This window comes from Rhamphochromis sp. 'chilingali', assembly GCF_963969265.1.
Source record: "Rhamphochromis sp. 'chilingali' genome assembly, chromosome: 4".
In the NCBI taxonomy this organism is placed as follows: domain Eukaryota; kingdom Metazoa; phylum Chordata; class Actinopteri; order Cichliformes; family Cichlidae; genus Rhamphochromis; species Rhamphochromis sp. 'chilingali'.
The window spans coordinates 10,225,137-10,250,275 of record NC_137948.1 but is presented as its reverse complement, the minus strand read 5'-3'; the positions used below and the strand labels follow the sequence as shown (position 1 = coordinate 10,250,275).

The window sequence follows — 25,139 nt, the reverse complement described above, 5'->3', positions numbered from 1 at the left end:
ATAGCGGGTTGTCATAATGTTATTAAAAGGAAGAAAATCCTCACATATCTGAAACAGAAAAAGACTGATATAGCCCTGATTCAGGAGACCCATCTTGATGAGGCCGAATCATTAAAGCTTAAAAGAGACTGGGTGGCGCAAGTTTATTTTAGTGCATTTTCGGCTAGAAAAAGAGGGGTGGTCATATTGATTAGAAGAAACTTGGATTTTCAGGTCTTTAAGCATTATACAGATCAGGAGGGTAGATGGGTGGTTTTGGATGCATGTTTACAGGGGCGGAAAATGACATTGGTCAATATATATGCTCCTAATTCTCCTCAGCCACAATTTTTTCATGAAGTCTGTAACATGGTGCGGACTATAGGTAACACACACATTGTAATTGGGGGAGATTTTAACCGGGTCAGGGATGTCTTATTGGATAAATCTTCTTGTACTGGACTAAGCAAGGACCCAACAAATGCTGCGGTGGACGTGATGTCAGAGGAACTGAGTCTAGTAGATATATGGAGACTTCTTCATCCTCAAGAAAGAGACTATACCTTTTTTTCGCATCCTCACTCAACCTACTCCAGGATAGATTACTTTTTGGTGTCCCGTTCTTTGGCAAGTCAAACTATTGGGTCCTCTATTGGTAACATTGCTATATCGGATCATGCTCCCATTGACCTTGTTCTTACTGACACTGATAATATTAAACCGTCACCTAGGTGGCGCTTGAATAACTCAATATTGAAGAATAAGGGTCATTGCGAATGTATAAGGGAAATGATAAAGGAGTTTTGGTTGTACAATGAGGGCTCTATTGACGACGTTGGAATGACCTGGGATGCTTTTAAGGCCTATTTAAGGGGGCGCCTTATTCAATATTGCTCCTTGATTAAAAAAGCTGAGAGGGATAAGCTGATGAAGTTGGAACAGGATATCAAGGAGCTTGAAAAACAACATATGTTGCTCCCAGAGAGGGACTTATGGAACAAATTAATTAAATTTAAATTTGAGATGAATAGCATATTGGAGAAAAAAGTGGAATATGCAATGTTTTGTCTAAATCAGAAGTACTTTGAACAAGGGGAGAGAACAGGTAAAATGTTGGCACACAGGGTTAAGCAGATAAAATCTAGTAACCTTATACCATCTATTTTTGATCCTAGTAATAATAATAAGTTGACTACTAGTAAAAAAGAAATAAATGATATTTTTACTAAATATTATCAGGAGCTGTACACTTCTAATGGACTGGTGGAGGAACAGAGGCTGTCAGATTTCTTCTCTTCTATTAAAATTCCCAGCCTGTCGGAAGATCAAAGAAGTATATTAGAAGGTAAGATTACATTAATTGAAGTTAAGCAGGCAATCGGCAGCCTTAGAGTGGGTAAATCTCCAGGTAATGATGGATTTCCATCAGATTTTTATAAGGTGTTTGTGGACGAACTAGCTCCAAGACTACTGTCGGTATATCAAGATGCGTTTCAAAGAGGGAGACTACCGTTTAGTATGCGATCGGCAGTGATCACGTTATTACATAAAAAAGGGAAAGACCCACAGCATTGTGGGAATTATCGCCCAATTTCATTAATTAATGTGGATGAAAAAATTATTTCTAAGATATTAGCTTTTAGGCTTGAAAAAGTTCTTCCGTATTTGGTGCATAGGGATCAGGTCGGTTTTGTGAAAAATAGAAGCTCTGCGGATAATCTACGTAGGTTATTGCATATACTCTGGAAGAGCAGGACTAAGCTAGACCCTGTCGTTGCCTTCTCTTTGGATGCAGAGAAAGCTTTTGATAAAGTTGAGTATCCTTTTCTGTTTCATACCTTGAAGAGATTTGGTTTCGGTCCCTTTTTTAGGCAGTGGATTCAGGTGGTATACACAGATCCAATGGCTACAGTTATTACCAATGGGATAATGTCACCCTCATTTTCGTTAAGTCGGGGTACTAGACAAGGTTCACCCTTATCACCTCTCATTTTTGCTCTGTTTTTGGAGCCTTTAGCCATAGCTTTACGTGAATGTAAGAAAATTAGAGGGGTGGATTTGGGTCAAGAAGAACATAAAACTTTTTTGTATGCAGATGATATTTTACTGATTTCAACTAACCCAGAACAGGCCGTTCCTGCAATTTCCTCAATTATTGATTCTTTCTCTGTAATCTCTGGATACACTATAAATTGGTCTAAGTCTGAAGCTATGCCTATTTCTAAATTGTGTCCGCCCGTTATGAGGAGTTCATGGCATTTCAAGTGGAAGCCCGAGGGTCTGACTTATTTGGGGATTAAATTGACCCCTGGTTTAGACAACATAATGAAAGTAAATATTTCCCCAGTGATTCAAAACATCCGTTCGCTGTTGCAGAATTGGGTTAAAATAAATCTGTCCCTTTTGGGCAGAATTAATTTGGTGAAGATGATTATTGCCCCTAAACTTCAGTACTTTCTTCACATGTTACCGATAGCAGTCCCACATAATTTGCTAAAGCTTTATAATACATGTGTAGAGGGTTTTGTGTGGGCAGGTAAAAAGCCATTGTTCAATCGGTCTAAATTATATGCTGCTAAAGAGAGTGGTGGGTTGGCATTGTCTAAGATGGTCTGGTATCATTACGCTTTCTCCCTCTCTCAGTTAGTTAAGATACATAATTCCTCTACTGATAAGCCATCATGGGTTGGGATTGAGGAAAGTCTTGTGGCCCCTTCGTCTTTAGAGGCCTTCCTTACTCAGAAGGGTAGGCCAGTACCGTTTAAAGATCCAGTACTGTCTTTCATGCAAGAGACCTGGCTTAGAGCTCACCAATATACCAACAGCAGCCCTTATCTCACCGCTAGAGCCTCTATTTGGTATAATAAGAAAGTATTAATAGGGAAGAAACCGGTCTGGTGGGAGGCCTGGGCTAGGACAGGTATTAATCAGATGGGGGACCTATTTGGGCAGACTGGCATGAAATCGTTTGCAGAAATCAGACGAGAATTCAATTTGGATCCAAGGGAAATTTGGAGGTTTTTTCAAATAAGACATTGTATTAAAGCCATTTTGAAAAATAATCTAGACCCTCCATCTAGTGTTCAGAAGATGTTTGCAACCCCTGACAATAACAGAATCAGGGCATCTAAATTTTATGGGAGCTTCAGAGAGGCACATGCTCCCAGTTTGGGGGGACTGAGGCGGTGTTGGGAGAAAGATCTGGGTATCCAGATCTCAGAGGACAGTTGGAAGATGCTGATCTCATCATGGTATGTTTGCTCACCTGAAACACAGTCTCAACTTATCCAGTACAAGTTGCTTCACAGAAACTATTGGACACCCAGTAAATTAGTCAGGTTGAAGCTCGTAGATAAGGACATTTGTTGGAAATGTCAGCAGGAAGTCGGGACTCTAGTTCATATGTTGTATACATGTCGGAAAAATGATTATTTGTGGGATGGGATCATCAACTTGGTCAATGATATTTTTAAACTTAATCTTTCTAAATCTCCAGCTATATGCGTCCTGGGCCTACTACCTGACGATAACATTCTCTCAAAAAAACAGAGATTGTGGATGCGTCTGGCTTTTATAACTGGTTGCAGGGTAATTCTTAGGCATTGGAAGTCATCCAGCCCCTGTTCTTTCAAGGAATGGACCGAACAAATGTCTAGGATGGCATCATATGAACGGGTTATGTATAGAATGAAGGGAAGAGAAGATATTTTTGAGCAGGTCTGGGGTCCCTTTTTGCGGTACATTGACAATGTCTCTTAGACATTATGATAAATGGTCTCTTAGAGGGATATTTCATGTGTCATTGGTATTTTGGTTGTTGCCTTTTTTTTTTTTTTTTTTTTTTTTTTTTTTTTTTGCACCAGGGGGTTTTACCCTTATTCGTTTTTGTTTTTGCTGATGTTTTCCAGGAGGCGGTGTATTATTTTGTTTCTCCTGGGTTTTATTTATTTTATTTATTTATTTATTTATGTAATTTTTTTTTTTTTTTTTTTTTTTTTTTTTTTGCACTAGGGGGTTTTACCCTTATTTGTTTTTGTTTTTGCTGATGTTTTCCAGGAGGCGGTGTATTATTTTGTTTCTCCTGGGTTTTATTTATTTTATTTATTTATTTATTTATGTAATTTTTTTTTTTTTTTTTTTTTTTTTTTTTTTTTGTTTGTTAGTGTGTTGTTTGTTTGCTTGTCTTAGTTTGTTTGTTTGTTTAGAAATGGACAGAGAACTGACAGTATGATTATTGCAGTTGTATATTTATTTATTAATGTTTCTGTCCATCCAAAAATATTAATAAAAAAAAAAAAAAAAAAAAAAAAAAAAGAGATAGTTTAGATATCTGCAGAGAAGATATAGAGTTGATGTATTTGACCAAAGATGTTGATTATGGAGCTTCCAGGTGCTGGACAACATAGATGATCCATGGATGTGGTGAAAGAGGAGATGCAGAGGGTTGGTGTGACAGAGGAGGGATAGGGTGAGATGGAGGTGATCCACTGTGGAGAGCATGCTAGGGAGCAGCCAGAAGAGGAAGAATGAAAACAGATAACCTATCTAACCAATTCATGTTAAACTATTGCACTGATAAGATACCATATCTTGGTATTGTATCTTGATAGGATAAAATCTTGGTATCTTATCAAGATATGTTTGTTTTAGATTTGCTCTCACGTGATTTTTACTGTAAGATATGAGGAATAGGCTTTGATATAATCTGACCTCCTTTCTGTTTTATGCAGGTAGTGTCATACAACATTCAAGTCTTACAATTAGAGTCATTACAGAAGATGTCGTTAGGCCCCCGTTTTTTTAACAAATAAAAATGTAAAAAAAAATCTTTTGAATTTGAAGAAAAAACATACAAACTTGTCATATCTAAGATGGATTACATCTTACATCGCACTCAGAATAAGACCTCTGAGCGAAAATTGATTACATCTTGGAGAAGCTCACTGCGGTCGTGAGTTCTCAGAATCTGCTCTTTGAGCACAAGAAGGACAACATCACGGAGCGTAGGTTTGATAAGATCATGGAGAAGCTCACGGCTCTCCAACGGGAGATTGAGAGACCAGTGTCGGACTGTTAGAACAGCTTTGAAATTCACATGAGTTGTTCGCACTAAAGTAAAAACCACCATCACTTCATGCGGCTACCACTTCGGCGCCAGCTGTGATCTCAAGGCAGGAGCTGAACAAAAACACCCTGATAACAGACTGTGCTTAGACTGTTCTTCCTATCCTACGCAAGGCCACCATGGGTTGGCTGGAAGACTGTTTACTTAGCCTAGCAGGGCGGAGGACACTGTCTCAGCTGAACTCTGGACACACACACACACACTGATACACACTCATCCCCCCTCCCTTTCCAAACGCCTTCGATGCTTGTCCCCTCCTGGGGAAGATGGCAGTCGATTGGACCAGCGCAGACATGCTGCAGGACCGGATGCGCTGTCTACACCGGCTCTCTCTTACCCTTTACCCACCCTGTTGCTTGTCTTGTGTTTCTATGGTGTACTGATAGTCATGTGCTTTTTGTGCTGAGGTGTTTTTTTCTGTTATCAAACTGTTCTCCCATTAGGAGCTCAGTCTGAGTGGAGTTTTTTTTTCTCCTCCTCTCACCTCATGTTATATATTTTCGTTGTTTTTTTCCTATCAGCCTACCTCTCTGACATGTCTTCCCAATGTGATGTTTGTGTAAGTTTGGTCAGAAGGTTCCTTTGTAAGTGTGCATGCGCCATTAGCGTGCTGCCTGCTGTAACCCTAATTTCCTTCGGGATTAATAAAGTATTCTGATTCTGATTCTTAGATCAAAATATTACATAGACAAGACATCATATTATCCTAAACTAAAGTGCACATGATAAGACCCAATGGGAAATAGTGATGTTATTTGATCTGGTCATATTCTATAATATTTGCCTCAAAGGCATGAATTCATCTGTAAAGAAAAACTAACATTTTTTCTGCCTATAGTCTGTTTTAAGATTAAAAGAACAAAAGCCTAGTGTTTGAAGTTAGTGAAAGAAAAAACAAGAGGCTCAACAGCACGATCAATTCATTTCACTTTTGCTAACAATAAAAGCATTTAGACTGTCAAACACATGTATAAAAATTATAATACAACCAGCCCAAGTATCCTCTTTTTCTCAACTAAAAGCCTGTAAACAAAAAACACTAGTGATGACAATGCTGTCTTATGCAGCAGTAGCCTCTCCTCTCGGACACACACGGCAATCAGCTTGTTACTATAAATACAATGAAAACCTTCACAGCCTTTATAAAACCATCTGATCAACTAGCATAACTGAAGAATTTTTTCAACTACTCCCGTCTGTGTGCCGCCAAACTAACTGACTGCTAAATGTAGATTTGATTTTAAATTTTCCTCAGTTACTTTTATAGTCTTCTGTAAGCTAAATTGAGTTCACTGACTGAAAAGGTGCTCTAGCCTGTGAGCTTCAGGTCAAGCAGTGTAAAACAGACTTTACAGGAAGGCGACACATAAAAACGCATTTATGCATTTTTGGAGTCACCAACTGAATACATGCAAATTCTGGCAGCAATGCAATGCATGCAGTTTGTGCTGATGTCACGGTGACATGCACAAAAAGCATTCCTTCAGCGGAGAATCTATGCACTGCTTGACAATTTTAAATTATAACTCAGGTCACATAAAAGGTGCTCAGTGTTAAGTTACTATGGCGATCTTACCAGGTACAAAGGAAGGCCACCTTTGTCACACTGAAATCTCGAGTTGAGGCTCAGCACAGCTCAGTAACCTGTTACATACATATATACATTATATATAATATTTATTTATATATATATAAATTATAATTTGAGTAAAAAAAAAAGCACTGGATTGGACTCTAGACCAGTCAATCAAAAAGTAAACTCAGAGACACGCCCCTGAAAACATTAGCCATTACATGACCTTCAGCCACAGCATTCATCACATCACTTAACGTCCACCAGTGTGATAGCTTTATTTACAATAAAATAAATGAAATGTGAGGGTAAATAGCTTACTAAACACAAATCCAGTGTTTTGTTGGAGGCATCAAATGTAATAACAGGAGAGCGTAATTTTTACTTTGGTGCCTACAGAGTAGCATGAAAGACAGATATATCATCCTGGTCTAAACAGCATTATTTACCATTATTTAGCACTAATTAGGTGGTGCAGTTTGGTCGGTAACCTTTTGGAAAACTGTACAATTCTTGTAATTTTGTTTTTAACCTCCTAGGACCTGGCGTCCACATATGTGGACATCACATTTTGGGATGTCTAGACCAAAATACCTAATTTTGCTCTACAAGGGACTGATATCCACTTACGAGGACATTATACTGCCACTGTTCTATCAAAATTTAAAATGAATGTCCTCATATGTTGATCTCATTTTTCTCAGAAACAAAAATTAGGTTATAAAAAAAAAAATCAGGTAATTCTTTGTTTTTATATTCATTAGGTCCCAATCAGCCCAAATGGCAAAGAAAAATTAAAAATGCATGCCGTGAAAGAGTTCAGGTCTTAGGAGGTTAAATAATAAAGTCGAGATGTTATTGAAGGGCTGACCTTCAGCTTTAATTCAAAGGGTTTAACAAAACTATTAACTGCTTAGGAAGCCATTTTATACATAGTTCTGTATTTCAGAGGTTCAAAATTAACTAGATAAAATAACATAATTTTACATTTGAATACTTGGATGAGGATTCTTTGCTCTCAATAACTGCCTGAAGTTTAGAATCCATGAACATCACCAATCCCCCTCTGCGATTCGCTACCTTATCGTGGTGGAGGGTTTTGTGTGTTCCAGGGATCCCAGGGGCTGTGTTGTCTGAGGGCTTCTGCCCCCTGGTAGGGTCTCCCATGGCAAATTGGTCCTGGGTGAGGGACCAGACAAAGAGCGGTTCAGAAGACCATTATGAGAAGAGAACAGTTCACCCTGCCTGGGATAGGGTTACCAGGGCCCTTCCCTGGAGCCAGGCTCAGGGAGGGTGCCCGAGGGCGAGCGTATGGTGGCCAGGCCTTAGTCCATTGAGCCCAGCCGGGCACAGCCCAAAAAAAGGACATAGGCCCATCGTCCTGCAGGCCCACCACCCGCAGGAGGTATCACAGGGGTCGGGTGCATCGTGTGTCGGGCAGCAGCCAGGAGCGGAGGCCCTGGCAGACCGATCCCCGGCTACCAAGACAGCAACTGGGACGTGTGAACATCACCAAATGCTGTGGTTCCTCCTCTGAGATGCTTTAACAGGCTTTTATTGAGCCCATGTTCAGTTGTTACTTGTTTGTGGGTCTTTCTGCCTTCAGTAACTGTAAACTATGGTCTACTAGGGTTCAGATCAGTGACTGATGTGTCTATTGAAGAATATCCCATTTCGTTGCCTTGAGAAATTCTTGCAGGATTTTGTTTAATCTGAGCAGAAAGTACAGTCGTGTACTCATCACCAGGAGTCACATCATCAGTAAACACAAAGTTAACTTGTTTCTATTCTTAACCATACATGCCAAGGCCATGACATTACCTGGTGATGTGGTATACTCTGGATCATACTCCTTCTTTATTTGACCACTCGTGAACTCTTCATTATCTTGCTCATAGGTATATATGTCTTTAAGTCAAATGATGGCCTGACTAAGCTGTTAATGCTGTACTTTTGTAAAAACCTCTTGAATTCAAGCTGGAATCTGCACTTCGCTCATATCTAGAAAATTCAGTGTTGCAGTGTACAGAGGAAAGATCACAGAAACAGTCATTGTCCAAAAGCTTACAGACCTGATTTTCATCATGTAATACAAATGACAACCTCATGGTGACGCCAGAGGAAAAGTCATCTGTTAACCAAAGTCATTCAAATCCTCCTTCTTTGACTGTTGATACCCATCCCAAATTTAATGGCAGTTTATCAAAATATGGAAAGTCAGTAAACCAACCCAGAGAGGAATCCAGTGTTTTTTTGAGAAAGATTATATTAGTTCCAGTAATAAAGAAAATGTTTTGTGAATATAATAATAAGGTTGGATATAATGTACTTAGCATATAACATATGAAATAACATATTAAATTCTACAATGTAACATCAGTTTGATTAAATTATATAGAATGAATTTGAAAAAAGGATTTAATTACATCATAGAAAGTCTTTCTGATATTACAGGATGTTACAAGCTCACCGAGCTGATTTATCCCGCAAAACAAAAAGAAGAAATGGTGGCATTTATTACTTCTAGGCTGGACTACTGTAATTCATTATCAGGATTTCCTAAAAATTCCCTGAAAACCCTTCAGCTGATCAAAAATACTGCAGCAAGAGTACTGACACAGACTAGAAAGCGAGCAGATTTCTCCGATATTTGTTTCTCTTCACTGGCTTCCTGTTAAATCCAGAATCAGATTTAAAATCCTCTTCCTTACACACAAGGTCTAGAATAATCGGGCCCCATCTTATCATAATGATTTTATAGTACTGAATCACCCCATTAAAGCACTTCACTCTCAGACTACAGGCTTTATTGTGGTTCCTAGAGTATTTAAAAGTAGAATGGCAGGCAGAGCCTTCAGCTTTCATGCCCTTCTTCTGTGGAACAAACTTCCAGTTCGGACTCGAGAGAAAGAAACTGGTGGAGGTTTCTTCCTGTTAAAAGTGTGTTTTTCCTTCCCACTGTCACCAAAGCACTTGGCCATAGAGGTCATATGTTTGTTGGTGTTTTCTCTGTTTTCTTTGTATTATTGTAGGGTCTATACCTTACAACATAAAGCACCTTGAGGAAACAGTTGTTCTGATTCGGCACTTTATAAATAAAATTGCATTGAATTGAATTAATACCTTCTCTGCAATTTTCATACGGTGCAATGAAATGTAAAGGGTATGATTAGAGTGTGTGAACTGTGATACTTGGTGGCTTTGCAGTCTATCACCCAGTTGGTTTCACATTCTAGCATCAAGGTATAGTTTTTACAAATAGGATGCATACCTTATTTGGACAGTTTGCAGTTATACAATGAAAAAAAGCCCAAATGGAACATAATATCAAAAAATATGTGTAAAATATTTGTGAATATTATATTTAAATCATCTCTCTTCTGAAAACAGAGTTCTGGCAGTTAATTTCACACTACAGAATGTTATTGGATGTTCCAGATCACTCAGCTGGCTTGTCCACTAAAAAAAAAGAAGAAGAAGAAAAAGTTGATATGGCAGTTATTAGTTTAATATAAATCACTATGTCAAGACATGAGCTCTGAATCCAGGTTTTAATTCATACTCACAAGTGATCGGTCCAATGGTGACGGGATTCATAAAAGCTGAGTTGGAAACAGAGCGATGTGCCCTACTTGTGCACGACTGCAAAGGGCAAAAGAATGAGAAAAGAGATATAGGATTTAAACCAGAGAAACCATTTTGGATTATGGAGTACTGCTAAAGTGAAATGTGGAACTCACTGGTACACAGTTGTACTTCCTCTGGTTACACAGGCTGAGGCTGCAGTGAAGATATATGTCTCTGTATTCACCCTGGAGCAGGAAGAGCAGAGCAGAGAAACGAGCTCGGAGGGACGAGCCGCTCTCAACTATTGACACCTTTAGGCGGTCAGTGGGACACCTGTGAGACAGGAGGGAGGAGATCAGCAGGGTCCACACACTTCACTGTATCTCACAAAGCATTGGTGAGGTTGGAGAGATGCACATACTTGTTCTGGATGAGAGGATATTGTGTGGGATCATCAGGGTTTGGTGAGTGAGTGGCGTAGCAGTCCTCCAGAACAGCTGCCAAAACTGGGTCTGTGTCCTCCACAGAGACGCCCACGTACAGAGGTGAACCCACTGGGAGGAAGACTTGGCCTGGTGGATAAGACTCAGTGTAGTTGGAGTTGCGGAACAGAGACATGGAGGCTCGAGCTTTTGGACCCGAACCTGAAATTCCTCCAGTGAACCTGACAAAGGGAAAGAAAATTATATAATGCAATGATCTCTCAGACACTACTTGCTGCTATTCTGTCTTTTTCCTGGTTTGTGTAAGAAGACAGCTTTGGATTTGTTTTCTTCAAAAGTCTGATGGTTCGAGCCCCAGCTCTTCCAGACCATATGCTGGAAATGTCTTTGGAGATGGTGCTAAACATGCATCCATTGGTATGTGAGCATGTGCAGATAAAAAGTGCTTCAAGTGCATATAATCAAGTAGTTGAACAAGTGAAATAGCACTGCCTAAATAACAGATTATATAGCTGATTTAAATTTTACACTAGAGTTTTAATCCAGTAAACATGTTTTGTTATGTTAATTGACAAATCTCCCTTTCTGACTGGAAAGAAGACTTTGTTTATTTTATTTTATAAACTTTATTTTATAAAGTCCAAGATATATATTTATTTTGAGCAAAAGGCAAAGTCTCTTGAGGGAATTGTGCGACTAAAAAGACATCTGCACTGGTAAAACGCTGCCTCCTGGTGGTAAATGTTTGTTAAATTCTGCATTGAATAATTACAAAACATATCTTTAAACTACAACTAGGCAGCAAACTGTTAACTGGATTGAGTAAACAACTTAATGTGGAGCTTTCTAAACAAACTGTAACGCTGTTTGGAAAGTAGCCTCACAGCTAAAAGCACTTAAGTTTATGCATGAAGGATCTGAAAATGACTTTCAGTGGTCATGTTAAATTACAAACAGCTCACAGTAATGCATGCTTACTCTCTCATAAATGGTTAAAAGAAACACACACAGTAAACAAGATTCATCTTAATTATTGCAGTTTGGTAACAGAATAATTGAAAAGAGTGGGGTAATAACTATACTATTACACACATGAGAGCCCTGAATTTTAGAGCTACATATACTAAGTGATGCTGCAGTTAAATTCAATGAACTTACAGGTCTGGCCTGATAGCTACATTCAGGCTGGCGTCTGTGTCCAGGGGATAAGCACAGGAGAAGGGAAGACCCACAGGAAGAGCGAAGGACAAATTAGTCAGAGGGTAGATGAATAAACTGTTGAAGTAGATGACATGTGTGCTGTTGGTCTGAAAGACAGATGATGACATTTTCAGTCAGTTAAGAAATCATGTCACCTAGAGAAAGTCTAATCACCAGAGACATGTCCACAGGGGTTAATACAGTGAATCCTTCTGAAGTCTCTGACTGCTGTTGCTCACTTTTTTCTCCTTGAATAACAAAAAGGCCATTTTATGCCAAAACACAGTCTACAGCCATCTTATCACAAATTAATTGCGCAGTAGTGTTTTTTAATGGGACAGTTAAACAATAGGAAAAAGAAATAAGTCTTTACCCTCAGCACATTTCCACAGGCACCTGCCCGAGCCTCCATTTCATACCAAACATAATCATCACGGACTCTGACCCAGGAACAGTTGCTGGAAGCCAGGTTGCCCGAGAAGGGGTTCAAACCGGAGGATGACATGCTGCCCATATGCAGACCAACTTGGATTTTATCACGGCCACAAATTAACTGTGAAGTCTGGAGTGGAGGCTGCTGGACTAAAGAAAAAGACATGAGGTCACTAATAAAAAATGAAAGCAGATGAAATAGGAAATACCAAATGAGGCCAGCATGAGTACTTCAATGTCATAATATAAGATAAGATAAAAGATTTCATTATTTCAATTTTTCAGTATGTGAGAACTTTAACTTACATTCACATACGACGCTGGCATCTTCATGGTGACCACAGTTGTGGACTCCAAGCCCGTTGTGTCTGCAGTCAGTTATTGATGATTCATTTCCAAAACAGTATACATCGTCCAACCAGATGGGTCCGCTGCCCTGTCCAAAAGCTGCACTTTGTAGCGCTGAACGAGCGCTTCCACAGCCCAGCTGTCTGCACACCACTTTAGCATCATTCAGGTCCCAAGAATCATCACACACTGTGCCCCACTGTCCATCATTGAAGACCTCCACTCTGCCAGAGCAGCGGTTCTGACCGTTGACCAGCCTCACTGACGAAGCAGCTAATAGAAAACCAAAAGAAGGAACACTGTCAAATTTTACTGGAATATTTTTCAATAGTAGTATCTGTACTTCTACTTAAGTACAGAATTTCTGTACTTTTGCTACCTCTGGTGGTGCTGTAAAAGATGACACCACTACAACATGTCAGTACATGAAACCTCTTGCTTCTTAGATATTCCAGGATCACCTATAAGTGATATTATTGCAAAGTGGAAACTCTTAGGAACCACAGCACCTCAGTCACAAAGAATCATCCTATGTAAAGTTACTGAGCAGTGTCTCTGTGTGCTGAGGCACATAGTATGTTAAAATGTCCAACACTCAGCTGACTCAATAACTGCAGTGCTCCATACCTCCTCTGGCATTAACAGCTGTTCAAAAACTGCGCAACAGGAGCTTCTTGGCATGGGCTTCTGCTCTGTCTCAAAGCCAGACAGTTACAAAGTTTGATTCCACTCTTCATAGCTCCACATGTTCATATTTACCTTCACAGACGACACCAGCATCCTCAGAGTGGGCACAGTTATGAGATCCAAACCCTCTGTGTTGACACTCAGAGAGCTTTGATTCATTGCCCGTGCATGTGACTTCATCCAACCAGATGGGTCCGTTGCCCTGTCCAAATTGTGCATTTGTTGGTGCTGATAGGACCGTACCACAGCCCAGCTGTCTACACACCACCTGAGCATCCACCAGGCCCCAGGCGTCGTCACACACCGTCCCCCACTGTCCACTGTGAAAGATCTCCACCCTCCCAGAGCAGGAGCTGTTTCCATTAACCAGGCGGACCTCCCCCTCGACTGCTGTGCTGTTGCCCACTGGTGTTGTGGTAGAGATGTTAGCGGTCACATGTGTGGTGGTGAAGTTCTGTGGCCTTGGTGTTGTTGGAAAAACAGTGCTGTTGATTCCTGGTTGGACTGAAAGAAAAGTGTCTTTGAACTAAAAGGACAAACTCAGTTTGCACTTCCATCTAAATTAATGAGGATAAGCTCTCATTAGTACATCTCAAAATTATTGTTTTCTCACAAACTCCTTGTTTACTTTGCATTTGACTCCATGTGCTGCACAACAACTTTATATTTAAATGGTGATTTAGAAACAACAAATGAGAATAGTTTTCACATCAGTTAGATGTCAGCAGTAGGAAGTGGAGGATGGTGAAGATGACAACATTTGTTTTGAATTTATTTATAATTTGTTGCTAATTACATAGTTTTTAGTGGCATTATCTGTGGATCCATGGAAATATTGCCATAGTAAGTGTATCTTTAGTTAAAAAATGGTAAATTAAAGCAACAAATGAGAATAGTTTTCTCATCAGTTTGATGTCAGCAGTAAGAAATGGAGGGTACCTGAAAAATGCATAAAATTTACCTTCACAGATGATGCTGGCATCTTCATTATGACGACAGTCGTGGACTCCAAGCCCGTTGTGTCTGCAGTCAGTTATTGATGATTCATTTCCAAAACAGTATACATCGTCCAACCAGATGGGTCCGCTGCCCTGTCCAAAAGCTGCACTTTGTAGTGCTGAACGAGCGCTTCCACAGCCCAGCTGTCTGCACACCACATTAGCATCATTCAGGTCCCACAAATCATCACACACTGTGCCCCACTGTCCATCATTGAAGACCTCCACTCTGCCAGAGCAGCGGTTCTGACCATTGACCAGCCTCACTGACGAAGGAGCTAATAGAAAACCAAAAGAAGGAACACTGTAAATTTTAATGAAAGGTGGATCTATTAGAGCAATATAAAAAACAACACAATAATCTTTCTACTCTTTCTTGCATTGACTGACAGGTGACAACATTTTATTTTGAATTTAATTCTATTTAGTTTTTACTGAATTGGGTTCTTGGAGTGATTTTGTGTAGAGTTATCGAAAAATTGTCATGTTATGTTCATCTTTATAAAAAAGGTTACTCATAATTCGCCTGAAAGAAAAAATACTTACCATGAAAAGCCTTATAGGTAAAAACCTGTAGTAGTATATAACTTTAAGCCATCTTAGATCAATCTGGCCCCAAATGCAGTCGGTACAAAGCCGAACTTCACTGCACATGTTCATATTTACCTGCACAGATGACACCGGCATCCTCATAGTGACCACAGTTATGAGATCCAAACCCGTTGTGGTGACACTCGGAGAGCGTTGATTCCATGCCTGAGCATGTGACATCATCCAACCAGATGGGTCCGTTGCCCTGTCCAAATTGTGCATTTGTTGGTGCTGAGATGACCCTGCCACAGCCCAGCTGTCTACACACCACATGAGCATTCACCAGGCCCCAGTTATCGTCACACACCGTCCCCCACTGTCCACTGTGGAAGATCTCCACCCTGCCAGAGCAGGAGCTGTTTCCATTAACCAGGCGGACCTCCCCCTCGACTGTTGTGCTGTTGCCCACTGGTGTTGTGGTAGAGATGTTAGCAGTCACATGTGTGGTGGTGAAGTTCTGTGGCCTTGGTGTTGTGGTAGGTAAAACAGGTGTAATTGTGTTCACTTCTGTTTAAAATAATAATAATAATCATGCACTCAGAAACCATTGAACCAACTGAATCATCAACAGGTTAATCATATTTAAAGCATAGGTTTACCTGCACAGTATGCAAGGTTGCATGTATATGGCTTCACAAGTTTGTAGACATAGTAGTTTGCATGGCAAAGTTTAACATGGATGGTGTGTGACTGAAAATGGCAGCAGCTGCCACTCCAATCATTGCACACAGTGCGATTCACAATTTCACCTGACCATGTGGGATGAGGTTGTGTTATCCACAAAGGCGCATGAGTTCCACACCTGTTTGATTCGACACACCTCTCTGGAATACGAGCACTGGTTTGATTCAAAAACAGGCGATACCAGCCTTGCCAGTTTATATATTGATCACAGTGTAGGACCTCAGTATTTGTGTTATTTGTTGAACGCCAGTCATCATTCAATGTTGCATAGTTCTGACAAGGGTCCACACATTGGGAATTGATGCAGTCCGTGCCTGAAGGACAAACTGTGTTCCCACAGTAGAACCGGACAGATTGGGAAGAGGCAGCTGCTCTGTTCTTGGAGGAAGGCTCCGGACATTCGTATGAGCCTGGCGTGTTGTGGCAAATCTGAGGTGGTGTGCATGGTGAGTTTGGGAGGGAACACTCATCAGTGTCCACACAGCCCTTCTCTGAGGACCAGTGGTAACCTCGGTCACAGCAAGAAGAGTCACTGCAGAGTTTTGGGTCATAGCAGGTGAGGCCATCACCTACAAAGCCATCTTTACAGATACATGAGAGGGCGTGGCCGGTGAAGGTGTCACCTCTTTCCTGTGACTCCAAGCAGGTGGCTTTGCCATGACATGAATCACAGCTGGTCACAGGAGTCCCTGCAGACAAAATAGTCACAGCATTTCATCTGTCACAGCACTTAAATACAAGTAAGACTTTTTGATTCATAATCATTTTGAAACATCTTTTGAAATCTCACCACAGTGTAAAATAGCTGAATTTAAAAAGAAGAAAGATTTGAGTAATTTGTTGTAATTTAGATAATTCATCAAAATAACTCTTTGGAGGCATTTCACGTCACTGTTGAATACTCTTACTGAATATGAGGTAAATATTTGTCTACTTTCAAACTGATATTTAAATAACATACCTTACCTAAAAAATTTCTAAAGGAGAAATGTGAAAATGTAAAATTAGCAAATTCATTATAGTTTGTCTGGAGCAATTATTTAATTAGTGTCTTAATTAGAGGCACAATAATTGACAAAGGAAAAAGTACCATTATAATAATTACATCAGTCCATTTAGAAAATGAATTTATGTCTAACTAGAGATGATTTACCTGAAGAAGTTCCTGTGAAAATATGCACAAGTATGAGTAAGAACAGTCCAGAAGGCGTTCCCATTATTGATCACATCCACGACTCAAACTGCGTGAAAAAGACAAAGGAGATGTTTTAAAACTGCATTTTTACATTATGCCATCTTATTCTGTATTAAATCTATAACTTCTGATGTGTCTGTACTTACCCTGGAGAGACTCTGAGAATCCAGCGCTTAAGCTCACAGAGAGTCTGAGGATGAGAATTTATTGGCCTGTTTCTGTGTGCAAAGGACAAATAGAAGTGATTGATGGGGAAATATATAAGTAGGTAAGACAAAGAACTTATTCATATGGCATCAAAGGAGTTACTCATTAATCTAAAGAACGAAAAAGAATCACGTCCACAATGAAAGGGCACATCCACAAAGCCCAAGTCAGTCATTTTTATGGTACAACAAATTGATGTTTGCACAATCCAGTATTTTCTCACACTTTGCTCATTTATAACCATCTCAGAAGATAAAGAGTACACTAAGTTTTGTGCAATGAAGCTATCTGCCCGACATTCAGAAATGTTGTTTGATCCAATATTCTTATCTCAAGATCCTGTTGGCATCTAGACTTTCAACTATTCAATATTTCCAGTGACATCAGGTGAACCCTGCTAATAATCATGCATGAATCAAAATGCCCCAGCACATGTAAGTACTTTTACAGTTAGACCCAAAAGGTTTTGGATAAAGACTTGCTGTTGTTGTAAGTTTGACCAAACATTGATGTTGTGAAAGGCTTTCATCTTTAATATGAGGGGCTTTACAACATTTTGCTTTATTGGTTTAGAACTTACAGCTGCTTGTGCATGTGTTTCTTTGCCTTCAGGTTTGTATTGAAAAGTTGCTCTGTTGGATTGAAATCAGCAGCTCAACAGTCTGACTGACGTGGCCATTGATTATTCCTTTCCTTTGTTCTGAGAAATTTGGGGGTTGCTTTTGCAGTTTCTTATCATTATCTGAACAGAGCCATGCATATAATCCATCTATTATTCTTAAAGACATCTCTTCACTGTAAACTGACAGTCACACACCTACCTCCTCAAACGTGTTCTTGACATGGTTAGATGTTATGAAGTTATTTTTCTTAACCAAGGAAAGAATTCTGTGATCATCCTTTTTCATCTTCTGAGCTCCTTCAGGCGTTTTAATGTTGCTAAGCTGACCAGAATGTACCAGATTGTTGATATATATATATATATATAAAATGAATAATAGTAATGGGTTGCAGCCACAGCTACCCTGGGGCAGACTGACAGAAGCGAGGCTGCCATATCGCACCATCGGCCCCTCTGGCCAACACCAGTAGGCAGTAGGTGAAATGTCTTGCCCAAGGACGCAACAACCAGGACAGAGAGCCCGGGGATTGAACCGGCGACCTTCCAGTTACAGATACGCTTCCCAACCCCCTGAGCCAAAAAATTCCCCACTCGCCCCTGCGGGCGGTCAATCCTTCAAGCTCGGGTCCTCTACCAGAGGCCTGGGAGCTTGAGGGTCCTGCGCAGTATCTTTGCTGTTCCTAGGACTGCGCTCTTCTGGACAGAGATCTCCGATGTTGTTCCCGGGATCTGCTGGAGCCACTCGCCTAGTTTGGGAGTCACCGCACCTAGTGCTCCGATTACCACGGGGACCACCGTTACCTTCACCCTCCACATCCTCTCGAGCTCTTCTCTGAGCCCTTGGTATTTCTCCAGCTTCTCGTGTTCCTTCTTCCTGATGTTGCTGTCATTCGGAACCGCTACATCGATCACTACGGCCGTCTTCTTCTGGTTGTCTACCACCACTGTGTCCGGTTGGTTAGCCGCCACCATTTTGTCCGTCTGTATCTGGAAGTCCCACAGGATCTTAGCTCGGTCATTCTCCATCACCCTTGGGGGCATCTACCATTTTGACCTTGGGACTTCCAGGTTATACTCGGCACAGATACTATGCCGGCCACTTGGTTATGGCGTTCCATGTATGCCTTACCTGCTAGCATCTTGCACCCTACTGTCATGTGCTGGATTGTCTCTGGGGCATCTTTACACAGCCTGCACCTGGGGTCTTGCCTGGTGTGATAGACCCCAGCCTCAATGGATCTTGTGCTTAGTGCTTGTTCCTGTGCTGCCATGATTAGTGCTTCCGTGCTGTCTTTCAGTCCAGCTTTGTCCAGCCACTGGTAGGATTTCTGGATATCAGCCACCCCCTCTATCTGTCGGTGGTACATACCGTGCAGGGGCCTGTCCTTCCATGATGGTTCCTCGCCTTCCTCCACTTTCTTGGGTTTCTGCTGCCTGAGGTATTCACTGAGCACGCTGTCAGTTGGGGCCATCTTTGTGATGTATTCGTGGATGTTCCTTGTCTCATCCTGGACTGTGGTGCTAACACTCACCAGTCTCCGGCCTCCTTCCTTCCGCTTAGCGTACAGCCTCAGGGTGCTGGACTTGGGGTGAAACCCTCCATGCATGGTAAGGAGCTTTCTTGTCTTGATGTCAGTGGCTTCTATCTCCTCCTTTGGCCAGCCTATTACCCAGCAGGGTACCTGATCACGGGCAGGGCGTAGGTGTTGATAGCCCGGATCTTGTTCTTACCGTTCAGCTGACTCCTCAGGACTCGCCTGACCCTCTGCAGGTACTTGGTGGTTGCAGCTTTCCTAGCGGCCTCTTCATGGTTCCCATTTGCCTGCGGGATCCCCAGGTACTTGTAACTGTCCTCTAGGTCTGCAATGTTGCCTTCTGGTAGTTTGATCCCCTCTGTTCTGACTACCTTTCCTCTCTTTGTTATCATCCGACTACACTTCTCCAGCCCGAACGACATTCCGATGTCATTTTTGTATATCCTGGTGGTGTGGATCAGTGAATTGATGTCTCGTTCACTCTTGGCATACAGCTTGATGTCATCCATGTACAGGAGGTGGCTGACAACTGCTCCATTCCGTAGTCGGTATCCGTAGCCAATCTTGTCAATTATCTCACTATGCAGAACAGCAGTGGGGACAGAGCATCTCCTTGGTAGATCCTGCACTTGATGGTGACTTGTGCTATGGGCTTGAGGTTGGCCTCCAGTGTTGTCTGCCACATCCCCATTGAGTTCCTGATGAAGGCTCTCAGGGTCCTGTTGATCTTATATAGTTCTAGGCATTCCAGGATCCAGGTGTGGGGCATTGAGTCATAGGCCTTCTTGTAATCAATCCAGGCAGTGCACAGGTTGGTCAGTCTGGTCCTGCAGTCTCGGCTGACTGCTTGGTCTGCCAGTAGCTGGTGTTTTGTGCCTCTGGTATCCTTTCTATGCCCCGCTCATGTATTGACCCATGTGCCTGTTCATCTTAGCCGCTATGATGCCTGACAGGAGCTTCCACGTGGTGCTGAGGCAGGTTATTGGTCGGTAGTTGGAGGGGACCGGTCCCTTCTGGGGGTCCTTGAGGATCAGGACTGACTTCGGTTAGCCATTCCGGGTGTCTCTCGTCAACTAGCAGCTGGTTCATTTGTGCTGCCAGGCGCTCGTGGAGTGCAGTCAGCTTCTTCAGCCAGTAGGCGTGAAACATGTCAGGGCCTGGTGCTGTCCAACTCTTCATATTGGAGACCCTTTCTTGGATATCTGCCACTGTGATGGTTACTGGACCCTGTTCAGGGAGGTTGCTATGGTCTGCCCTCAGATCCACTAGCCACTGAGCATTGCCGTTATGGGTTGCGTCCTTCTCCCATATGCTCTTCCAGTATTGTTCCGTCTCCAGCCTTGGTGGTGCTGTTCTCATATTGTTCCCCTGCCAGTGAGAGTACACCTTGGCTGGTTCCGTGGAGAACGGCTGGCCAAGGCTGTGAGTCGTTGCTTGGCAGTTTCCAAGGCCTCAGGTATGGACAGCTTCCTGTACTTCTTAGGCACCTTCCTCATCGCGCCTTTCTGCAACTCCGATAGTTGGCTAACCTCCCTCCGTGCTACCTTGGTCTTAGCCTCTAGCCTCCTTCTCCATGGAGGGTACTGCCCCTTGTGGCTGTTCAACTTGTAGCCAAGCATCTCACTGATCACTGCTGCCGTATTGTAGATCAGCTTGTTAGTGTCGGTAATCGTGGCTGTAGGTATCATCCGTAGTGCTGCATTAACATCATCTAGCAGACCTTCTGAGGATCGTTCTCCTATCGCACTTGGGGCTTGGTACCCAATCTCGGGTGGGGGTGATGATATCTCCCCCCTGACCTGGCGTCCTGACTCCTCCTTGCCGTAGCATTTATGTTGTACCTCGTCAATCTCTAGCTGTGAGAGCAGTCCCTTCTTCCAAATGTTGGAACACTGAGCTACTAGTTGTTTCGCCGTCATTGTGGATGTTGGGTATCGAAGAATCCATAGGTCCCTCATCCTATTCATGTAGCCCCTTCCGCCAGGGTTACTTGCGTAGTAGCATTCCAACAACGCCCTGTTTTCGTCTCTTGCCCACCGATGCCTTCTTGTTCCAGTAGCCCACTTCTCGTCAGGGTGCCCTGTTCCTCAACACCTGATGCGGACCTTGTTGATCCGGGCGATGTCCGAGCTGGCATGCCTTCATATTTATCTGTCTCGCTCATGTCTACGGTAGGCTTGCTTAGCAAAAGGGGTCTAGCCTTGTGTGTGTGTGTATATATATATATATATATATATATATATATATACACACACATATATGTAGATATATGATGAACTCCTTGAATTAAAGCTAAAAGTCTGCGCTTCAATCACATCTTTGTGTTTATCATTAAAATCATCTCTACAGATGCGAAAATACCACAAAAAAAAGGTGCCATTTTCAAAAAGCAGATAGACCACACTGTATATCACGTTTGTTCTTTTGTGTGTTGTTCTCTATATTTATCCGACTGGCTTTAAAAAATTGGTTTCAATAAATCAAATTGTCTTCTTTGAAAACAGGAGTGGCTCACTTTAACCTCTATTTGACTGATCGTTCTCATTTTCTAGTTCAATTTATTTTACTTTTATTATGCTGGCATGTCACTTCTTATCATTACTTAGTGGAATAAACACCATTACACAATATTTATTCAGAGAATTCCTTGTTCCCCTTTTTGATTAATGATTGACTTCTTCTTTGTTCGATTACAAGAAAAGTTTGATAGTAATATTTTTACAGCACTTTGTGACTGTAAGTACCAAAGAGCACCAACGATGTTCCAAATAGAAACTAAACTTTCAGCCCTTCAGGAAGGAACGTTATTAAGAAAGCACATATTTGTGTTCCTCTCAGGATGTATTTAACATTGACTGTGGAGACCAAAGCAAAACATAAAGCACTATACATCACAAAGCATAGATGTGAGAGTAACACTGCAATAATCATCTTGAGCTTTATCATTAATAGATTCCTTTTACATGACTTGTTTTACTGTAACATTTTATTTAATAACTGAACCTGTTTAAGCTAAAAGGTCAGGCCATATACATTTTCTTCTTTAATTTTCTCTTTCACACCATGTGCCTGTAACACACCACTCCAGTCTTTCTTTTTAAAACTGCAAAACTGGCACAAATGTTGACACTGATTATTTCAGTAATATATTCAGTGACAATCTGTTTTTAATGCCAGTCCAGCCAGTCTTTCAGAGTTACTAAAACACAGATAATCAGCTATTCTTAATTTTTATGCAGGTCTTGACAGGTTTGACATAAGAGGTCTTTAAGAGCACAGAAACTTAATGTCTTGGAGACATGGGACTTTCTCGTTTCTCTGTTTAGTGCCTCTTCTCATCCTGCAGATCAGTCTCATTAAGTCACGTTAGAGGATGTCTTAAATTCTAAAATACATATGCCTCCTTTGCAGAAATGTTTTTACCTCTGATGCATGAAGTTGGTTTTCCATGCTGCTGAAATATACATATAAAAAAATCACCTAATGTGGACTCTACATGCTTGTATCACCTCCGATATCATTAGATAGAGTAGCAGTTGGCTGGCAATATCAAGCAATATCAGTGTTGCCATACGAAATTTCTTTAAAATTCATAGAATGAGCCTCTTACACTAAGGCAACTGGGATCGGTTCTGTTCTCATTCTGCGTTCTCTTGTGTCTGGTTTCCTGTGTTAGTATCTCTCTTTGAAGTCAGTCTTGTCTCCGTGTTAATTTGTCTGTTCCCTAGTCATGTCTCTGTGTAGCCTATCATGCCTGGGAAGTTCTGTCCCTCGCACTCCCACCTTGTTCTGTGTAATTCTAATTTTGTCTCTGTCTTGTTTATTCACCTGTTCTGCAGTCGGGTCGTGTTTCCCTCACTCCCTCTGTTCCCTGTGTTTAGTCAGTCTGTGTCTCAGTGTTTGTTTCGCTTCATGTTTTACTTTGATAGTCACTTGTGTTGTGTGCAGAGATGGGCAGTAATGCGGTAGCTTTACTGTAATCTAATTACTTTTTTCAAGTAATGAATAATGTAAGGGATTATTATTGCAAAAAAGTAATTAGACTGCTGTTACTTTCCTGTAAGTATGCTGCGTTACCTCGTTACTAAACCGTCGTGATTTTGTTTGTGAGAGTGTCTCATGACAATGACGTAAGCGTGTGCGTCGTCCATGGCAGCAACAGATGTGTGTAGATCAACAATGGATAATATGGATTGCAGCAGAGAGTACGACCATGCAGCGTTTAAACCGTGGAAATACTTACATTACTTTAAGTTTAATTCTGTAAAAAGTGACAAAAACATTAGAGTCTGCTGTACTCTGCTTGGGAAGAAAACGTCTTTCTACAGTGAAAAATTAAACTTCAAATCTGAGCAAGAACCTAGCAAGCCACCATGGGAATGTGAAGTTCACAGAGAAACCCCCGTATCCCCACTGACAAATGTAGAATTGGGCTGAAAGGTCTATTGCATTATTAAGTACTCGGGTTTATCATGTTTTTGAATTACTTTTGAAAATAAGCAATCAGTAAAGTAACTGGATTACTTTTTTGGAGAAGTAATCAGTCATTAGTAACTAGTTACTTGACCAACACTGGTTGTGTGCAGCATGTTCTGTTTTGTTTCCCTGTCTCATTAGTTAGATAACGTCCTGAGAGAGACAATCACATCTGCAAACTTGATTATATTTCTGCCCTGGTAGAGGCTCTGACATTTATTTGTATAATAACAAATAAAAGTGGTAAAAGGACACAACTTTGAGAGGATCTGATGGAAGATAAAAGCACATCTGATAAGATATTGTTGACTCTCACTTTCTGAGGTCTATCAGTTTAAAAGTCAGTAAGCCAAGAAATCAAGCCAGAATTAAGATTAAGTGTACTGGTGAGATGTCTTGCTAAAATATGGGGCTGAATACAATTAAAAGCAGATGAAAAATGTGCAAAAAGCACAACGTCCACAGGTGGAAACACAGCTGACACTAATCTGACTGACAAGACAGGGGAAGCAAAACTGAACATAATGCACATTAAACAGAAGACTATCAAAGTAAAACAGGAAGTACAAACACTGGCAGACTAAGAAAATCGTAAACACAAAAACTGGGTTGAGAAGTATTTGATACATGAAGCTAAAATTTCACAGCTCTCATTGTTTATGTTTAAACTTTTGCATAAAAAAAAGATGAAAATATTCTAAAAATGTGCTAATTTGAAATAGGTTGTCCGTATACTCTTTTGAAACTTTTGATTCACACCCACATCAAGTTTCAAGATTCTTTGTCTTTGTTGTCCAACAACAGAAAATTTGTTTTGCCAGAATTCAAATTTTAGTGCAGAGTTGACCTTTGTAGCCTAAAGTGTGGGCAACATCCGGCCAGTTGGTTCTCTGTGATCTGACAGGCTGGTACGAATCACAACTGTCATCCTTGTTGTGGGGCCACAGAAAAAGTGAGCTGCTTTTGATCTTCATCATTAATAGATCTATCTTTACATGATTTTTGTTGACTGCTCTGGTCACTGAAGCAAAATAGGTGTCATAATAAAAATATTTTTTTCCAGTGTTTCAGCATTGTGGTTTTAAAACACATTTGACTTTTGCAAGAACAGCTATATCTATAGGCTCCTCTTGGTCATGTGAATCTTTTATCTGTTTATTTATTCATTTCTATTTGTATTATTTCAGTTATTACATTATATGTGGTATAGTTAAAAAAAACATACAAACAAACACAATAATTAGAAAATACACAGATGCATAAATTAACAATTCTTTTATAGAGTGAGAGAATGTGTCTTTGTCACCAATGTACTTGAGAATGAAGGTGGGAAGCTGCAGCAAGACCAGGGAGACCAAAGGATGAGAGTCCCAGAGGACCAGAGGTAAGGAGCAGTCGAGCCTGCTAGAGGCCGGCTACCCTGGTACGAATTGAGAATAGGGTCCATGAACTATTAAGACAGCCCAGAATTCTGAAT

The 25,139-nt window shown here is 41.0% G+C and overlaps 1 protein-coding gene across 1 annotated transcript; it reads right to left on the bottom strand.

The window, feature by feature from the left end:
* Nucleotides 1-9,042: 9,042 nt before the first annotated feature.
* LOC308395502 (uncharacterized protein) lies at nucleotides 9,043-16,875 on the bottom strand. The gene is made up of 12 exons (XM_080880386.1): nucleotides 16,781-16,875; nucleotides 15,543-16,316; nucleotides 15,019-15,450; nucleotides 14,316-14,630; nucleotides 13,427-13,858; nucleotides 12,626-12,940; nucleotides 12,261-12,469; nucleotides 11,846-11,994; nucleotides 10,666-10,908; nucleotides 10,418-10,577; nucleotides 10,244-10,319; nucleotides 9,043-10,136 (listed from the first exon to the last, which is right to left on the bottom strand). Exons 1-12 carry the CDS (start codon nucleotides 16,842-16,844, stop codon nucleotides 10,117-10,119), a joined length of 3,189 nt encoding a protein of 1,062 aa, XP_080736512.1. The 5' UTR covers nucleotides 16,845-16,875; the 3' UTR covers nucleotides 9,043-10,116.
* Nucleotides 16,876-25,139: the final 8,264 nt, after the last annotated feature.